This window comes from Diorhabda carinulata, chromosome X (genome assembly GCF_026250575.1).
Source record: "Diorhabda carinulata isolate Delta chromosome X, icDioCari1.1, whole genome shotgun sequence".
In the NCBI taxonomy this organism is placed as follows: domain Eukaryota; kingdom Metazoa; phylum Arthropoda; class Insecta; order Coleoptera; family Chrysomelidae; genus Diorhabda; species Diorhabda carinulata.
Window position 1 is genome coordinate 49,277,189 of NC_079472.1, and position 20,782 is coordinate 49,297,970.

The following is a 20,782-nucleotide window of genomic DNA, read 5'->3' on the forward strand; positions in this document are numbered from 1 at the left end:
TCTTTCTTGTTGAAATAACGATTTTAAAGAGTATTCAGACACTAGTGCTCTACCAGTTGGCCGGCAAACTATATAGGCCTTTTCAAATAGCTGTCACTTGAAAACAAATATAGCTAATAGACGACACACATATCTAGCTTCGTTTTAACTTGCCCATCTCATTTGAATCAAAAAATTCTATAATATGCCTACATTTTGCGCAGTCATAATGTGGAAGTAGATCTGAAAGGATGCCGTCAGTTTTTTTCGCATTCCGACTATTACGTCGTTCAATCATAAACAGCATCTTAGCCAGCTACCCAAGGAACATAGAAATGATGACTAGTAAAGTGCTTTACAGCAGCCTAAAGTAAAGTATTCTCTTAAGTATATGGTAGCTAGGTACAGCAGTACCTTTTTTATTTAAGGGAAACCGGCACATCTGGAGAATAAATTAAACCCTGATTGGGTCCCCAGTTTAAAGATGGGCTATAAAACTGGTGAAGCCTTCATCTTTGAAAAATAAAAAAGATTCTCAAGAGAAAAAAACGTCAAAAGGTACTGTTTTGTGACAGGTTACTAGAAAAGATGCTTGATGTAGCTTACTTCTTTTCTGTCCGCAGTCTCAGTTCTAATTGGGTAGAATTTAATCAAATATTTTCTTTTTATAAAAGAATATCTAGGTTTTAAAAGAAGATACTGAAAGTACAGAAAATGTTCCAGGAAAATTTCCTTATGAATGTACACAAGAAGTGCGGATAGATTTATCATCAGACACATTTGATGATTTTACTAAGTTAGCTCCTATCAGTACATTATTAAAACCCACCCTTCTAGAGAAACTTTAAGAAATGAAAAGAAAAATAAATATCATACAGGTTTAAATAAATAAACAGTTTTTGAAATTATTGTATATTGTATTGTATAGATATTACTAACAATAGATTAACATTTAAAAATAAAATAAACACAAAAAGTCACAACCCTATTTTAAGTAAGGTTAAATTAAGGCTGTATGTAGCATTTACAAATTGTTATCGTGTTTTTGAAGATTTGTTTTCAATAACTACTTTTTGTTTCATTATTAATTTATAAGTAGGAAACATGAAAATGTATTTTTAAATCATATAAGTAATTAACATTTCCATATAATTCAATACAATTTTCATATGGAGATACACATTTTTCATTATTCACTTTGAATGAGGAGTTGCACAATTTTTATTTTTCTTTTCTTATGCATAAATTTTGTGAAATATGTGAATGATATTTTGAGTTTTAATTTTTTAAAATACATCTCATGTTCCCTTCATTAAATGGTAAATACTTCAGTTATGAGAAATGATATGAAGCAAATACATAATAATCCAAAGCTACTAGGGTCAACTAATAATTGTGATAAAAAATAAGAAAATTTATTAATCAAAGCTCTGAAATATGATTTTCCAGTAATTTTTTGATATTTCCTAGATGAAGAATAAATGCCAGAATAAATTTGTATATTGCACTCTGCTTTCAACTCATTGAAGACATACAAATCGAAGAAAGTCAGTTTAGAGAAGATTACAAGACCACAATAATAATGAAGCTTCAGAAAGAAAATTTAAAAGGGATAAGAGGAATGACATTAATGAAAGAGGTGAGTTGGATTTGGATATCACAGAGACACAACAAATTAGTGGTGATAAAAATATAGGAATATACAGAAGAGAAAATTCAATTGTGTGAGAATAGATGATTCCTATGAAGAAAATAGAAAGTAAAGAGATCTGGGATTATCTTGTGCAAGCAAAAAGAAAAAAGATAGAAATTGAGACTATCTGGTAAGGAGATCAGAAAAACATTTGGTAGTAGTGGTACATCTAAATTGTCATAAAAGCAAACCATCCTTGAATGCCACAAACTTAGTAAAAATATTATTAAATAGAATTGATATTTTTGAAAACTCCACAAAATAATTTAATTTTTTTATGAGAAATATGTGCAAATCCATTATAATCAAAGTAACATTATGAGTAAGTTTTTTTGCAGTGTGTGAATAAGTTCTTCTGCATTATGTCAAAAAATGTGACATGAATGACTTATTGCTAGCATTTTTGAAAATAACAGTTTTCGAGCTGTCCCTAAAAATCTCTTTTATGATTTCATCGACAATATGCAAAACGGTTTGTTCTGGTAGTATCTAGTTAAGGAAAGTATGATAAACAAAATAAATTCAAGAATGGTGTCTTACAGAACTGCAGATTTGATGCATTATAACTATGAAATTCGATATATCTGAACAAGATTGGGCATAAAACAGATGGAAAAATTTTCAACAGATAATGTAAAATCAAGGTAACTTAATTTGTAGTTTAAACTCACTTAAAATTGTAATCATTGATATATACTAACCTACAGATTCCAATAATCATAACAATATACCTTTTTCAATTTCAGATGTTTTTATGACTTAGTTGTTATTTTTTACACTATTTCAAATCTTGACTATATCTATTTTACTTTTTATAATATGCACAGGTGGTAATAAATTATTCAAACAGTTACACTTTTGTCCAGATACATAATCAAAAGCACCAATTCTTGAATCACATTTCGGACAGTATATTCTTCCTTTCGACCATTCTTCCACTTCAATTTTATTCTTTACCCAAGAAGGAAGGCAGTCTTCATTTAAGAAAATATTTTTTTCTTCTGGAATTACTTGACATGCATTCGAATTTTCAGTAGTCTCTCCGTGGGCATTTAATATTAGATTATTTTTAATAGTATCTTGATTGAATAATGTGTGCCTACATTTTTTGCACTTTATTTCTTGAAACATTTTTTAAAAAAGATTAGTAACACCGATATCTAGAAATAATAAGTTGAACAATTAAATTCTAAATCACTTTAAAATGTAGGCATTTTTTAATAAACACACAAAATTTGCTTTCCTTGCTTCTTTTTCCCATTACTTATTCTACTTGTCAGAGGGAATAATCATATAATTCATAATAACTTATTTCATATAATTTTTTTACTTCAATTATTATTGATTAAATCATTCTGGTTATTCTACATTTGATAAAATAGTATCCATTCAGTACCATTTTATCCAAATAATATCGTATTTGTTAGTTATGGACGTCATACTTTCTGTGGTGTGAAAATGAATTAATCGTCTCATAGATAGATAGATAACTAAACACAGATTTTTATTATATGTATGTGCTTTCGTGCTATCAGACATAACAGATTACAGTCTAAAATATTTATTGTTTCTTCTTCTTGTTTAAAATTTGAGCTTACGTCGATTGTATTTGCCAGCTCTTTCGCTTATTAGCTGAACATAAACCATTTATCTATGCGTTAGACACGAGCGATCTAACCAACTAATTAAAAATGTCCGCCGTGGGGTAGGCGAATGCTTTTGCTACAAGCTTCTGTGTTCATATTTATTTGCTTTGTGACGTTATTTGTAGGTTTTCAGACCCCATTATTTTCAGCTTTACTGCCAAAGGCTTTCTTAAAGAGTTGCAACTTGAAGAAGTAGGAACTGTCGTCCCGGAAACGTGGATTTGTTGGTTTTTTTCGACTATGCAGTGTTGTAGTTTCAACATACGATTTTAAATTTTCTGGAGGGTCAAACGCAAAGTGGTCACAACTTTTTCCAGTACTCTTCGAAATTAAAGCCCGTCATAACACTTTTAGTTAGTTGGATCGAATCAAATATATTTGGTATAAACTGTCCAGAATGCACCTACCCGTTTCCAGTAAATTCTTATTCGTTTATATATATATATATATATATATATATATATATATATATATATATATATATATATATATATATATATAGAAAAAAAGTCTAAAGTTTCATTTGAAATAGCTTCACTGAACTAGATCTAAAAAGGAGTCTATGGAGTCCTCGTAGTAGAATTTTCAAAGCAGAATCATTCTTATGACGGACCACCAAATATTTTACTATCGTCTCAGAAGACATTTTGATTTTACTTCAATGTTAATTAGCTAAAACTACACCAAAAAACTCAATGACAATTGTAACATAACTTCTTAAAGCTTCATTTTTTCGGTTTTGCCATTTGTTAATATTTATATCAACATTCAAAACGTCTCGTAAACCATTCCACTTGGGTTTACGATTATAACGCTCTCGACTAAGTGGAACGGGAAGGTCATGGTCGTGAACGTGATTGTCGTGAGTGCTTAGTGTGATTCAACCTATGTGTATGGAGGGTAGAGGTAAGAAGAACCATCTGTGTGTTACAGAAAGTGTCCATCAAATTCTTTACGTTAGGGTGGCGCTACTATCGCATGAGTGTAAATTTTAAATAAAGCTCTAGAAATTCAAGAATAAGGACAGAGAAAGAAAAAAGTGATAATTGACACTTTCTTTCTAGTAATTCACAATAATTAATCTCACAGTAGTTTTTCTAGATAATATTTACAAAATTATTTTGTACTACGTGAATAGTTTAGATTTTGTATACCAATATTCAATTAACGACTCTAGTCATTTGAAATATTAAATTTTCTAACACTGCATACTTCACTCTATCTTAAATAACTAAGTTCATATGATATCTCGTCCGACAGGAGCGCCATTCTGGTCAAATTTTGAATTATAATTTACCGTCTACAAGCGGACAGTTTTTAAGCTAAGCCCCCATATGAAATGGTCCTCCTTACCTCTACACTCCATGTCTATGTGGTCCGAAGGTAGCTGTTAGAACAAGCTTCAGTGAAGTACCAACAAAATTTTCATTGGTGATTTTTATTAAATCTCAAACTTTATAAATAAAAAAGTATTTCCATTGAATGTTCACCGATTGTGTTAAAATTCATTCTTGTTGTAAAATGTTCCTTGATCGAACTGCATAATCTTGAAACAAAATAGTAAATAATTATAGTTATTTATGAAACAAGTAGTGTGTAAAGTAGCCTTTTTTCGACGAATGTGAATATGGCCGCAGGTGAATACGACAATCACATGAGTCGAAAAAATTGCATACTATATTTTTTCTTCTACTACTGAAAATTTTATTATAATACCAAGTTTAATGGTCATTTTCTTCAAGTACTAGTGCGTAAAGTATGTTTAATTTTTCGTTAATTATTACTACGTAAGTAGAAAAAAAATAGAATAAGTGCGACTTAATTTTCTCTACGCACCGTATGTTTCTTCACGCACTTGTAAGTATATCTAAAGTACGTACTTTACGCACGGTAGTAGAAAACATTTATTAATCAATGGCATCCACTTGCTTCAAAGTTTTCATATAATCTTGGTGTCCACAAGCTATCTTAGTAATATTTTGTTTCCTCTGTGTAAAATAAAGGGATGGTGGGATGGAATCACTTTTAATACAAATATACTATATATGGTTAATTCTGTTAAAAACTATTTATTGTAGTAGTGACACTGAAATACCATTTTGAACTAATGACAAAAATATTACTGTTAATCTAAGTAAAGCTACATCTACTAATTTTGTATAAATGTCTGTTGCTGTCCCTGCTGTTGTTGCTGCAGCGCTGTTAGTAGACGCTGTAATAGCGCATTTTGATTTTCAGTTTGGGTCGATTTCTGTACCTCTTGAGGCACCCCATACACTCCAGTAAATTGCTGTAAGGGGATATTTGGTTGATATAAAGCTGGATTCCTAGTAGATGCTATACAGTGAAGATAAATATTTGATGGTTGATTTGAAGGAGTATTTTGATAAAAGCAATCCGGCTTAATATAATAAGAATTGGATCTGGGTTGAAATACTGGAATATTTTGTGTGTTCATTTGACCACAAGGTGAAACTGGAAACGGCAATTGTGATATTATTTGCTGACCTCCGTACCCACAATTCGCTGAAGGCTGTATCGATGGTTGAGTAAAACTTGGCTGTAATGACGGATGTTGAATAGAAATTTGTGGTTGCGGTTGATATTGTGGTTGGAATGATATTTGGGACGATGGCTGATATGGTGATGGGAATGGAAATTGAGTAAATGGTGGAATTATATTTTGAGACGAACTACATGCAGATCCTGACTTGGCTTCACAAGGGTATTGAAAGGGATAAGGCGATGGTTGTAAAGGTATAGGTCCGAAGAATAGTCTGACTGGAGGCCGGTATACAGCTGTATTATTCACAGAAGGCTGGTATGCAACTGTATTGTTCACTGGAGTCTGGTATATAAGTGTATTGTTCACTGGAGTCTGGTATACAATTGCATTTTGCACAACTGGGTGAATTGTTTGGTTTTTAGTTGGTGATTCTGGAGTAGATTGAGGTAGAATCGCTAAAAAATTGAAGAATAGTTATTTATGTAACAAGTATGTAAAGTATTTCGACGATTGTTAATATTGTCGCATTCGTCAAAAAAGGTCTTTACACACGAATTTCATACAATATTTTTCAACTAGCGAAAATTTTATAATCAATATATTAACAAAACAAGAGAAAATAGAATAAAGAATGGGTTCAGCTGCCAAAACGAGAAGTATACATTCTTCGAAAACCTATTAATTCTGAACAGTCACGAAACAGTACTTCTCCTCGCTGGATCGTTCAGGTAAAACGTTTTTTGGGGAATTACTTGAGGTAGATGTAAATATCATCAGATCGAGTTACATATTTATACAACTCATTTTGTTGATATGAGATGGATAGCTAAAATCTGCTGTTTCCATTAGCCCTGGAAACAAGAGAGCATCTATTCTGCGAATTTCCTGCCCATTTCGCTAAAAAGCTAAAGTACCTTGTAGGAGTAGTACTAACACCTAGGGAAGTGGGACACAAAAACCTCAAAAAAGGCTTTGTTGGGAGAAATCCAAGTATTTTAGAAGCAGAACAATGTAGAATATTGTACACCATATCTTCTAGGTAGCCAAAACGACTGTCCAAAATAATCTACAATCTACAACACATTTATTTTGTTGATATGAGTTTGATAGCTAAGATCTCATTTGAGAGGCATACTATATTTTGAAAGAATTAATTCAATAGTGAAGATTCGGTTTTATCTTTGGTAAACTGCGTTGACTTTCTTAAAAATAATCCAAAGATTTTAAAGGCTACACCGAGGAAAATATCACCATGCTCAAAAAAATTTAATTTATTGTCAACTATAACACCAAGATCGTTGAATGTTTCAAACCTTTTAAACACATTATCAAGTTTGCTAATGGAAGATAAGGTATTCATGATGGAGTGTTAAGAGGAAATGCATTTGTATAGCAATATTTTTTTTACTTATTCACACACATCCAGAAGGAGGTATGCTTTTTTAACACACACTAAACACAACATGTTTTAAAGGCCTTGTTTACTAACTATTAATTTATAGCTACCACTAACGAATCAAGCTTTCGTTTGTCACATTGGTTGAAACTACTGAAAACTAAACCTTCTCCTTCATTAATCAGAAATCAACGCGTATATGCCATAATTTGAACGTGCCTCAGTGTTCTTTTGGATAGGCGAATCTGTAAAGCTTTTTCATATGTGATTTAATAACAGTATAATTCGTAGAAGAATCTTTAAGAATAGATTAGTAAATACAACAAAATTAAACATATTATAAACTCATCCAATAGCTGATTGTATGGTTGAGGTCGTTCATTTTTGTGAAATAAAACATAAATCTTATTGAATTTAAAAAAAGAAACACTAACATAATGAGAATTGTATTTTTTGTGCATAAATATTATTTAAAATAGGGAACAAAACAAACCTTCCAATGGTACTCCTTTGCATATTTGATTATTTGCGCACTTTTTCCCAATACCGTAGCAACAATTTGGATCTCCAATTCCGTCTAGCGATTTTTGTTCTATTGAATCATATTCTGTCGTTCTGGTCAAATGTATAACGACCGAATTTTGATTTGTCGAATTAATACTTATCGGTATGCTAATATTATTAACGGTATTAATGCTATTTGTTAGAGTAAATTCTACCGTTGCGTTACTGATATTTGTATTATTTTTTGTTGCATCATCTGGTAACTTAATCGGTATAGTTGGAAAATTTTGTGGAAACGGTACTAAAACTGGTAAAACTTCGTCTGGATTTTTATCTTCGTTATCATCATTACATGGTTTGTTTTTTTGGTTACAGTTTGATTTGTTTTTACACGGAACGTTGCTACAATCGGAATATTCGAAATTGCATTCACTGTTACAATTAAAGTTGCCTGAATTACAAGGCCTACTATTGCAATTACATAATGATGAACAGCAGCAGTCTCTTTTGGTGATAGATTTAGCCGTTACAACTTGAATTATTATGCCAAATATAATACATCCTATTAGTACCTTCATCTAAAAAGAGATAATTTAATTAGGTAAATTCTTGATATATAATAACACAACATTATTTTCATTCAAAACGTCAGATAAATAAATTGAACTTGCCTCAAATGAAAATTAACCCTAAACTTAGTATATATTAAGTGTCAAATGTAAAGGCCCAAAGTCATTTTTTAGTTAAAACCGACTTTAAAGAGAGCTTTAATTTGCATGCGTTTCATAAACCTTATATTAGTCTGCTTTAACTGAAGAACAAAACTGTATGTTTCTATTTTAGTGTATTTCTTACTTATATTTAACACTTATCTCTAGAGTCAGTTTTTATAAGTGGAAGCTGTTCCTACTAAGCAAAATACAAAATGTAGAATGACAAGGATTCTCAAGCATTAACAACCTGTACAAGGTATCTGTAATGTGAGAAAAAATAGTATATTATCGGCACATTTATAGTGGGAAATTTTCCGTTTAGACTGTTCATATAAAAGTATTACGTATATTATTTCTTGTATATCTGATTTCATTTTGGCTACCTTTAGTTCACGCGCACTTTTTTACAGTTGACACGATTTATCGGTTTAGCGTGCAGACGAACTCCAAAACATAACACAGCAAATTTTCTTTTCCATACTCCATAATGCCGTTCCAAAGTATTACAGGATCTAATTAAAGATTCATTGTATTTCAAGTTTTCTTCCACCGTTCTATAGTTTGGAGTAATGGAGTCATGGTTCAATCTTGTAACCACTATCTCCTAACAATAAGTAACACCCACATCTACCAGCTACAAACTGTTGTTTCAGGTTAGAAATGTTGAAAATAGTCTGGTCATAACCAGAGCCCGCCCATCGAATAACTATATTTCTAACCTTCAAATTTACATCTAAGTCTATAGCTCCAATCACTCTGGGTAATCTAGAAATATGGTAAAACTCCCCTGCAGAACTATACATTTCTTGTTGATCGCGGGCATATAGATGTACTCTAACAGTACAGAACAAATCGCTAGTGAAACTCTTCTAACAATTCGACATGCAGGAGCTTTGGATACTCCTACAGATTTTCCTACTATTTTTTTAGTCTGAAGTGTTGAAAAAATTCGCTTCCATTATATTTATTAAAGGTGACTTCATTACAACGAACAAAATATTTGATGGTTGTATACACTGTTGGGGTTATAATCAATATATGTTAATGTTTTCCCGGATATGTGCTTGCGTAAAGTCCACTTTAAGATTAAGAAATCGGAACTTTAACTTTAAGGATGGCTAAAGCCAGCTTTAATCTTAATATTCGATTATGAAACGGACTCATAAAATTGACCGAGACTTTATTTATATTTATAAATTTTGGGTAATCCTTTGATGTAGGTCAAAAAAACCGACTTTCCATGGGCACTTTCTATTGCCAACGGTGGAAGCAAAATATTTGTCAAATGACCAGTGCACTACGACTAAACGATGCATCCAATCATACCAGCATCCAACGATAGAAGCATTGAATGCATCGCGTGGTATCGGCTTAAAATGAAGCTTGATTCAACGGTTGATTGAGATAGAGAAAATAGAGAAACTCTGAGACATATTGAAACTGTATTTAATCAAATTTGGGAACTGAACTAAAGTTGTTTGTTTGCATTTCTGAATTGTCTTGTTTTGCCGGTGAAGTGTAATTTTGAAACTATTCATATTGTTCACGCCAGAATTAATTCAAAACTCATGAAAACTGGCAACGCTGTCCGACCAACCGACTACTGAGCGAATGGAAGAAATGAGATATATAATAAGTTCTGTTGTTAAAGCTATGTAAAAAATTTTCTTACAAATAAATGTTAATGTGAACGTGTTAATAATAACTATAATACAAAACATGGTCCTTACGAGCGGATTATAAACAAAACCAGTGAAAATTCGCAATAAACAATATATTATTAACAACTATAACCCAAAAACAATTTACCACGTGCTGCAAGCAACTATCAACGAGTGCAAAGTGATCGACCAAACAAGTAGTCGATACAATATCACGGCGACCAGACATCAACTCAACTGGCCGACTAGTTCAATTGCAAGAATCAGGCAGTTCGACCGAAATCAGAGTGAGTTTGTTCCAAATTATTTATTTCCGAATTTTTCTTTCCATTTGCGATTTCAAAGCTTCTCTGTTTGTGCTTGAACAATTTGACAATATAAAATGGCAGAACTTGGCAAACTAATAAAGAAAAGAGGTGTAATTAAAGCTCAGTTAACTATTTTCACAAAAGCAGTAAATGAATTTGCAACTATATCTAATTTAAGCCAAACAGAAGTTACAAAATTAAAAGATAGGTTACGTGATGCCGAAAATTATCTTGACGAATTCAAATCATATCAATTAGAAATAGAGTTACAGGATGATATAAATTTAGATGAGCAATTAATCGAACGAGAGAGATTTGAAAATTCATATTATGATGCAATCGCTGTTGCTAAAAACATTTTACAAAGCTACAATAATCACGATAATGATACAAATCTTAGCGTGATTTCAGACAAAGCTTGTTGTAAAAACGAGGGTATAAAGCTTCCGGATATATCACTTCCTAAATTCAGTGGAAACTTTGAAGATTGGTTAGAATTCAGGGACACATATAAATGCCTTATTCATGATAGTAAAAAATTAGATAATATTCAAAAATTTTATTACTTGCGAAGTGCACTAGGAGGAACAGCAGCGGCGTCCATTTCCAAAATCAAATATACGGCCGACAATTATGAAGTGGCATGGGCCACAATTTCAAAAAGATTTGACAATACTAAAAAATTAATATATGAACATATTAGAGCTATTTTTTCATTAGAAAATATACAAAAACCGACAGCTGAAAAACTACAAAATTTAGCTGACGATATTCACAAACATTTGGGATCTATTGAACAATTGGGGCAAAATATAACTAATTGGGATCCTCTACTAATTTTTTGGATTACTAATAAATTAGATACTAGCTCAAACCTTGAATGGGAAAGGGAAAATAGAGATCAGGAAGAATTGCCAAAGTTAGATAAATTCCTACAATTTTTACAAAAACGTTCCAATTTTCTTAATATGTTAGAATCAAAGAACAGTCTCAGTTTAAATAAATCAGATTCAAAATTTAGTAATGAGGAAAATAAATTCAATAAACAAAGTAGAGTAAGGTCATTGACCTCAAGTACATATACATGCTCCTATTGCAAGAAAGAGCATTCAATATATCGTTGTGCAGAGTTTCTCGGATTAACAATAACACAAAAAAAAGATTTTGTCAAAAAATCAAATCTTTGCCATAACTGTTTGCGTTCGGGTCACTCTGTCAAACAGTGTAAATTAGGGCCTTGCAAAGTGTGTAAAGCTTGGCACAATACAATTTTGCATGAAAAACTCGAGATAGCGGACAACGCGAGCTCAAGTTCCGCAGCACTAAGCAGTGGCGTAGTGGTACCAGCGGCGGGGCAGGTGCTATTATCTACCGCCTGTTTACTCATTTCAGACAATTTCAATAATTTTCACAAAGCAAGAGCGTTATTAGATTGTGGTTCTCAAACTTCCTTCATAACGGAGGATTTGCAAAAGCGTTTGAATATTGCGACACATAAAACAGATCTTTCAATTTTCGGAATTTCAAACAATATTTCAAAGGTCAGTAAAAGGTGTAAGGTTTCATTTAAATCTATACATACCAATTTTAAAGCGCATGGCAATTGTTATATTCTAAAAGAGATTACAAGTGTGATGCCGTGTTGTCGAATCAACACGCAATCTTGGGCGATTCCAGGTGATCTAAAGCTAGCTGATCCACAATTCAATATTCCCGGACCAGTAGACATGCTCATTGGCGCGGACCTATTTTGGACAATCTTAAGCAATAACAAAATTTCGTTAGGAAAAAATATGCCGCTATTAATTGATACAGTGCTAGGTTGGGTTGTATCTGGGCAAATAAGTACTAACAACGTTGAAAAGGCTTCTTGTAATTTAAGTATAAACCAGGAATTATTAAATTCAATAGCCAAATTTTGGGAAATCGAGGAAATATCTAGCACGCGACAACTTTCTCCAGATGAACAATTTTGCGAGGACAATTTCATCAAAACTACTACCAGAGACGCGAACGGACGTTTTACAGTCACTATACCTTTGAAGCAACAACCTTCTAGTTTAGGTGAGTCGAAAGCTCAAGCCGAAAAACGTTTCTATGCATTAGAACGAAAATTCAGGAGAGATCCAATGCTGCACAGCAGATATATACAATTTATGAACGAGTATAAAGAGCTAGGCCATATGACAATTTGTAACGGCAATGATTCAAGCTTCGAATATTTCATGCCGCATCACGGAGTTTTGAGAGAAGAGAGTTTGACCACAAAACTACGGGTAGTTTTCGATGCATCAGCGCCCTCTAGCAACGGTCTATCCTTCAACAATATTCAAGTCATTGGACCCGTTTTACAAGACGATTTACTATCAATAGTCTTAAGGTTTAGGAAATATAACTATGTAGTTTCGGCAGACATAGTTAAAATGTACCGGCAAATTTCAATAACGCCCGAGCAAAGGCATTTGCAAAAAATTGTATGGCGCGAAAATCCGAGTGATAACCTGGAAGTCTACCAGCTAAATACCGTTACATACGGGCAAGCCTCTGCCAGTTATCTTGCAATACGCTGTTTAGCTAAACTCGCTGAGGATATTCAAGAAATGAACTCGGAAATAGCCGAAATCATTAAGCACGACTTTTATGTAGATGACCTGTTAACAGGTGCACCTACACTTGAGCATGCGCAATACATATGTAAAGCGATAAGTGACACTCTTAAATCGGGATGTTTCGCACTCCGAAAATGGTGCTCTAACGACACCAACGCGCTCAAAAATATAAGTTCAAATGATTTAAAATCCGATATACTAGAATTTGCGCATGATGGCAAAACAAAAACATTAGGCTTGATATGGGTTTGCAATAACGATAAGCTTCAATATAAAATTCATACCAATCCTATAGGTACAAAGGTCACAAAACGCACAATTTTATCTACTATATCAAAAATATTCGACATCCTTGGTTTACTAAGCCCATGTACTATTATCGCAAAAATGATAATGCAAAAATTATGGGAAAATAAATTAGCTTGGGATGACGCTATTCCAAAAGCTATATCTGAAAATTGGGTAAGGTTGGAGAAGGAGCTTCTTATTTTGAACGATCTTGAGTTAAACAGACAAGCTATTTGCAAGAATGCTGTTGAATTACAACTGCATGGTTTCGCTGACGCTTCGGAAAAGGCTTACGGAGCCTGTGTTTATTTGAGAAGTATTGATTCCGATCAAAAGGTTCATGTATCCCTGTTATGCGCCAAAGCAAAGGTGGCACCTATAAAAACAATACCAATCCCGCGGTTGGAATTATGCGCAGCATTGCTTCTAGCCCGCCTAACAGATAAAGCTAAAACTGCTTTGAAAATTCAATTCAAATCTTTCACACTTTGGTCGGACTCAACTATAACTCTAGCTTGGGTACGCACAAGCCCGAATCTGCTAAAAACATTCACGGCCCATAGAGTGGCAGAAATTCAGTCTCTCACTAAACACGCCGATTGGAGGCACATCCCCACCCACGATAATCCAGCAGATATTGCTTCAAGGGGAATATATCCTAGTCAAATTTTAAACTCTGATTTGTGGTGGCGCGGCCCTACTTGGCTAGCTAAGGACCCAAGTTTTTGGCCCAATGACAAGCTGGAGGTGGTTCATGATTTACCTGAACTTAAATCCAGTCTTCTGACCAATGTTGCGCCCCCTACTCTGAGTTTTCCCTTTGAACGTTTTTCAAATTTCTCAAGAATGCAACGAACAATGGCATACATTTTACGATTTAAGGATAATTGTCTTCAGAGAAATCGCAGAAGAGGCGGTTCTCTTACAGTACAGGAGTTAAGTGATTCTCTAAAATGTCTCATTCGAATTTGTCAATCTCAATCGTATTCTACCGAAATTGAAACATTGAAAAATAACAAGCCTTTGAGCTCCCATAGTAATCTATTAAGTCTTAGTCCCTTTCTAGAACCCGATGGTTTGCTACGCGTAGGAGGGCGACTAAAACATTCAAATTACTCCTTTGACAAAAGGCATCCAATTTTGATCAATTCAAAGCATCATTTTTCAAAGCTACTATTTTTACAAGAACATGAACGCCTATTGCATGGCGGCCCTCAGCTGCTCTTAAGCACTATAAGAGAAAATTACTGGGTTATATCCGGTAGAAATCTTGCACGAAAGACTGTTAAGAATTGTGTGAAATGCTTCAAATTCAATGCTAAAACCATACAGCCAATTATGGCCAACTTACCGCGCGATAGAACTAATCCTTCTAGTGCATTTTCAATAGTGGGAGTTGATTACGCGGGGCCATTTATGATTAACGATAAGAAAGGTAGAGGTTGTCGTTTAAGTAAATGTTATATTGGCGTATTTATTTGTTTATCAACTAAAGCAGTCCATTTGGAATTGATTTCTAGCCTTTCTTCAGAATCATTTATTCAAGCGCTATATCGTTTTGTCTCTAGACGAGGCAAACCATCAAAAATATTGTCCGACAATGGAACAAGCTTCGTCGGGGCACAGCGAGAGCTAAAGGATTTTCTAAAACATGGCAGCAACACTATAATCGAGAAATGTAGCTCTCAGAATATAGAGTGGAGGTTTATACCACCCTACTCTCCTCATTTCGGAGGTTTGTGGGAAGCAGCTGTCAAAAGCGTAAAGCACCATTTAAGGCGCGTTTTGACCCAAGTTCATTTATCATTTGAAGAATTTGCCACAGTTCTCGCACAAATCGAGGCGATTTTGAATTCGCGTCCTTTATGCCCACTGAGCTCTGATCCCAACGATTTTGGACCTCTTATCCCAGCTCACTTCTTGATTGGAAGACCAATAATTGCAGCACCTGATCAAGATGTCACCGACATAAAAATGAATCGACTTTCCAGATTTCAGCTCGTACAACAATTAGCACAGCACTTCTGGAACAGATGGAAATCTGAGTACATTGCGGAGCTCCAAAGACGCACCAAATGGAAGTCCAACCAAGGCCATCTAGTAGAAGATTCTCTCGTTTTATTGAAAGGCGAGAACACTATGCCCACTCAGTGGTTATTAGGTAGAATCAGCAAGCTCCATAGAGGCCCTGACGGTATCGCTAGGGTCGCTTCTATAAGAACTCCCTCTGGAGAAATCATCAAAAGAAGCTTTCAAAAAATCTGCCCCCTTCCAGTTGACCTTTGAAAGCCATCCTTATGCTTTCAACGCGGGGAGTATGTTCACGCCAGAATTAATTCAAAACTCATGAAAACTGGCAACGCTGTCCGACCAACCGACTACTGAGCGAATGGAAGAAATGAGATATATAATAAGTTCTGTTGTTAAAGCTATGTAAAAAATTTTCTTACAAATAAATGTTAATGTGAACGTGTTAATAATAACTATAATACAAAACACATATATTATCAATATTTCATCCTCTCATATCTAGTAGATATTAAAGAGAAAACTGAAGTTAAAGATCAATTTAAATAATTTCGCATGATGATCGCATTTATCCACCGGTTTACCAACCGGAAAGACACTGGCAGAATAATTATTGATTTCATAGAAAAATAGCATATGGTTAGCCTCGTTTTTATTTTAGATGAAATTTTTTGCTTCAATTTTTCTAAGATACAGCATTTAAAAATACATAAGCCCTAAACTTTTTACCCTTCTACGATCAACCCTTATTTTTCTGTACAACTCTCGTGTTAATTTTACTCTCATCTTTACTCTCAATTTATCATTAATTTCCAGGGCAATAATTATTTATTCACGATTTATTAATAACCAAACGATAATTTTTACTCTGATGTAAATAAACACGTGTTGTGAGCTCCCGCCAACAACGGCCATCATCGTTCCTGAACATATTGTACTTAACTTTTTTTTGCAAAAAGTTTTAAATTAAAACAGAAACGTGTACGTGTTTTATTAGCGTGAAAGGTAAGTCAAACAATAAACGAATGAATACAATATTAAGTAATGTTTCTTATCAATAAGTATTTTAACTTGATTTATTTATACGGGGGCCGTTTTTTTTTCAATCTTCGATCGCTCCGTGCAGACGCTACACGGGTAGAAGAAAGCGGACATTCGCTTATGCGACCACGAAGCTCTCGCACTACACACTTCACCGTTGTTGACATACAGACGTCAGTCGGCGTGGCGTTACAACCACGACATGTCCGCCATTATTGATGCTCCCGCCAAGTATGAATTGCAAAGCGTCATTCGTTTTCTACAGGCTGAAGGCATAGTGCTGCAGAAACTAAAGTTTAAAGATGGCCGTAATTATGTACATAATGAAGGGGGCCAAGAACGCAAATCTGTCGTTTCAGATGACCTGATTCAACGAGTTGACAGAATGGTTAAAGATTCACCATTACTGCTTTGTCTACGGAATTTCCAGAAGTCTGTTTTGTACTCTACTATTACTGAACGGTTAGGCTACTTTGGCAGCAACTTTCTTTGAAGACGGTATTGAAAAGCTTGTCCACAGTTTTGACAAATGCCTCAATCTCTTCGTTGATTTTGTCGGAAGTAACCGTAAGTGTACCAGTAATTTGGTAATAAAATTATTGTTTTATATCAACTTGTTTTTTATTTATAGCCTATCAGAAGTTGAAAAACGGCCCTCGTATGTTCTATGTACAGTCGTCTATGCCGCAAAGAAATCAGCTTGAGGCGTCGAACAACAAATCATTGAAGATATAAGAGCATGAAGATCAGGCGAACAAATCCAACAAAACAATACAGATGCGCGTGTGAGCACGGCACAGTAACGTAAATCACAATCGCAAGAGGCACGAGATGAACCAAATTAACAGAGACAGTTAGACCGAAGAGAAACGCGCAGATTCAGATTCAACAGACATAGAGGAATTGACCAACAACGCCAAGTTCTTTATATCAGATTTATTTCCTCCACTAGCATTCCAGATGATGTTGAATATGACGCTCATTCCAAAGTGGTTATTGGGCAATTATATGTGACATGTTCTCGCATAATTAATAGTACAAATATAAATAATTACTTTTGATGTTTAGATAGCAATTGTAATTTGAAATATGTACTTTAATAAAGAATAACTTATTAACGTAAATAAAGCATATTTTCATTGTCTACAACGCTTTCGATTATAAGTACTCGTACATTCATACATACTTATAGTAAGTTAGTTATCTTTATTGAACTAAGCTGGAATTTCTGGAACCGTTGACGATATTCATACTGAATACACTGTTTACACCACCACTACAACACTCATAATTATACTGTCTAACGCTTTCGATAACCAAGTTATCGTCTTCAGAGACTGAAGGTAAACTAAACTCTAATGACTTGACTTACCTATAGAATGGAAAATAATGGACTCTTACCATTTTTAGATACTTTAGTAATTAGGAATGGTAATAGGCTAGAATTTGATGTATTTAGGAAAAACACCACTACGTGCAGGTACATCCCGGCTTATTCTGTTCATTGTATCCAACATAAGATGGTCAGTCTTCATTTCCTGCTACTTCGGTTAATCCACTTACCATCGAGAGATACAATAACGAAAAGACCTTGAGGATCTAGCTGTACTCAACGGTTATGATAAAAGAATTGTAAATAGGTTATTCAATCGTCATAGGCTTAAGAAATCTCTTTTTTCCAAACCCAAAATGAAAAACAAGAGAAATTTGCTCTGATACCTTTCAATCCTCTTTATACAAAATGATTGAAAGAAATATTTAGCAGATTGGATTTTAAATTGGTTTATAAATCCAACACTATATTAAAACAATTGTTGGGAAATCTTAAGGATAAAATATCAAATTTGGAAAAGACTGGTATATATAAAATTAACTGTGGTGATTGTGAAGGAAAGTATATTGGACAGACTAAGAGATCCGTTATTGTGCGGTTTAAAGAGCACATAACTCATTTGAAATATGGACGGACCGGAAAATCAGGTATTGCCGATCACGCTGCTAGTCACAAACATGACATAAATATTAATAATATAAAATTGTTAAAAAATGTATCCAGTAATAAATTATTGGATGCATTTGAAAGCATTGAAATGACTAGATGTAAAAGTAGCTTAAATAGGGACAAATGGCCATTTCCTTACAAACCACTCTATAGTTTAGTAGTCAAGGAATGAATGTGAAGATTCCCGCAAAGGAGTTTTCTCCCGCTGGAATTAATTTTCGCGGGAGAAGGTTTATTGGTGGTAAAATTTAGTAGCAAACAGGTAAATTGGATTATTAGATTTTAGTTTACCTGCAGTCTCTGAAGACGATAACTTGGTTATCGAAACGCGCGTCAGACAGTGTAATTGTTAGTGTTGATGTAGCGGTGGTGTAAACGGTGAATTCAGTTTTTTACTGAACTAAAAATAATTTGTGCAATTATTTTTATAATATTCGTCTATTAAACTACATTCAAAAATTTATTTCCTCTACATTGTAGAAGATCATTAATTTCATCAATATCAAAAAGCAATCTTAATATCGAATCGATTAATTCCACATTTTAAGATTGATAAACTTGATTTCATCACTGATTTATTGTATGATCAATGATTTATTGTATTTGCTCTATTAATTTGATTTTAATATGAATTATTGTAAATGGCCAAAATTAAATATTTTGTTAATGTTTTTGAAAATCAGCTTAAAATTATTTTATATACTTATAATAAATAATTTTTACTTAAACTCTCAATTTTACTTTTACTTACAAATTATAGGCTGCTTCTTTATAAAGTTGGAATAACTTTTCAATAATATACTTAGGAAGTATTTGTATCGCGCAGTCTACTATTACTATGTCCATCTATTTAACTATGTTTAAGAATTTTCGAATTTTTAGCATTGAATGTATGTTTTTTTGATATTTCATGATTTTTTTATACAGTTTAATTTTTTTATCGTATTGATGACTTCTTCATCTATTTTCCACATAGTGATATGTCTGTCCTATGCAAACAGTTTTACAGTGGTTACAAGGTACTTGATATACAATATTAAGTACTTATTTTTATTTTAGTTGTTTTAGATTTTAGTTAAGTGAAATATTTCGATAATGTGAAGTTCACCCATTTTTTTTATCATAGAAAACATTAATATTCTCAATTTTTTTCATTTTTTTATTTTTCGGCGCAATCAAATAAAATATGATATCAAACCATAATATCAACACTTTTTTGGATAAAAGAAATAAAAAACATATTTCCAATCATATTATGTTATTAACACAAAATTTTCACGCGTTACAAAGTTACGTTACAAGGAAAGCATTAAGTCAGCCATTAAGAGAATCCTAACCTAACCTAACCTTGCCTAATCTAACCCAACAAAACCTAACTTAACCTAAAAAATAAATAAAAGCAGGAAGATAATGAGAATATTAATTTGTCGATTTTTTACGACGAAAAATAGGGTGTACCCAAGAATAACCAAAGAAAAATTAAACAATTTTCATTAATTTTTTTTTGTTAATCCTTCAATATCATTGAAGATAATTCTTTATTTTTCAGTTCGGTTTTACAATAAAGCGTGTTGTTTTCTATTTTTTCAACTATTATTCATTGATTTTGGAGAATATTTCCATTGCAAATTGATACATTTAATTAAAAAATATTCTGTTTCGGTATTGATAATATAGATGATAAAAGATATAAAATCACTAAGTGTGATAAACAGAATATGCTGATTTGATTCTATAAAAGAACAATAAAACTGAATATTTATCAATTGATTTTTCAACTTTATATAATACGATATAATATGCCAGGCCTGAAATTTAAAATAATTATTACATAAATTAATACGTATTTTATTCGTTGTAGTTATTTCGTTATAAATTTTACGATAAATAATATGAAGATAAAACTAACCTTTCACTAGTCGCTTTACTTATAAAAGGAACTAACTGAATATTGGAAAAATGTGTCTAATCATATAATTATCAACGAGAAGACATCTTAATCGGATCGGGTCGTGTCATTATTTGTAATAACAAACTATTTATCGGAATATAAATTTCAACTATTCATATCTCTTACTACTCCTTTATCCTTGCTTTTCATTTTGTTGTGATGAATTTATCAACAACTGAAATTCATTTTTGACGTCATGACACTACTGATTATCCCAAAATAATCTGATGCCTTTGATTCTAATAGGAAGTGAGAAGAAGATGAAGAAATAGTTTGATCATTATAAATATATACGAGAACTGATCCTTTCGTTCTTACTCACAATTCTGAACCTGTTAGAGGATTTCCACAATAGAGGTCCGAATTCGAGAGAGTTACATCACAGGATAAAAATGGATCGTACCGAGCAGCGCGCGACGGATATTTAAAGAAGTTGAGCCAAGCGCAAATGCACAAA

The 20,782-nt window shown here is 33.1% G+C and overlaps 2 protein-coding genes across 2 annotated transcripts; both read right to left on the minus strand.

Annotated features, from left to right (window-relative positions):
* Nucleotides 1–2,455: 2,455 nt before the first annotated feature.
* LOC130900551 (E3 ubiquitin-protein ligase RNF180-like) lies at nucleotides 2,456–2,803 on the minus strand. Its single transcript, XM_057811249.1, has one exon. It carries the CDS (start codon nucleotides 2,801–2,803, stop codon nucleotides 2,456–2,458), a length of 348 nt encoding a protein of 115 aa, XP_057667232.1.
* A 2,564-nt stretch (nucleotides 2,804–5,367) lies between these two features.
* Nucleotides 5,368–20,436, minus strand: LOC130901739 (uncharacterized). The gene is made up of 3 exons (XM_057813310.1): nucleotides 20,284–20,436; nucleotides 7,714–8,302; nucleotides 5,368–6,279 (listed from the first exon to the last, which is right to left on the minus strand). The coding sequence occupies exons 2-3, from the start codon at nucleotides 8,300–8,302 to the stop codon at nucleotides 5,468–5,470; spliced, it is 1,401 nt and encodes a 466-aa protein (XP_057669293.1). The 5' UTR covers nucleotides 20,284–20,436; the 3' UTR covers nucleotides 5,368–5,467.
* Between the last annotated feature and the right edge of the window lie 346 nt (nucleotides 20,437–20,782).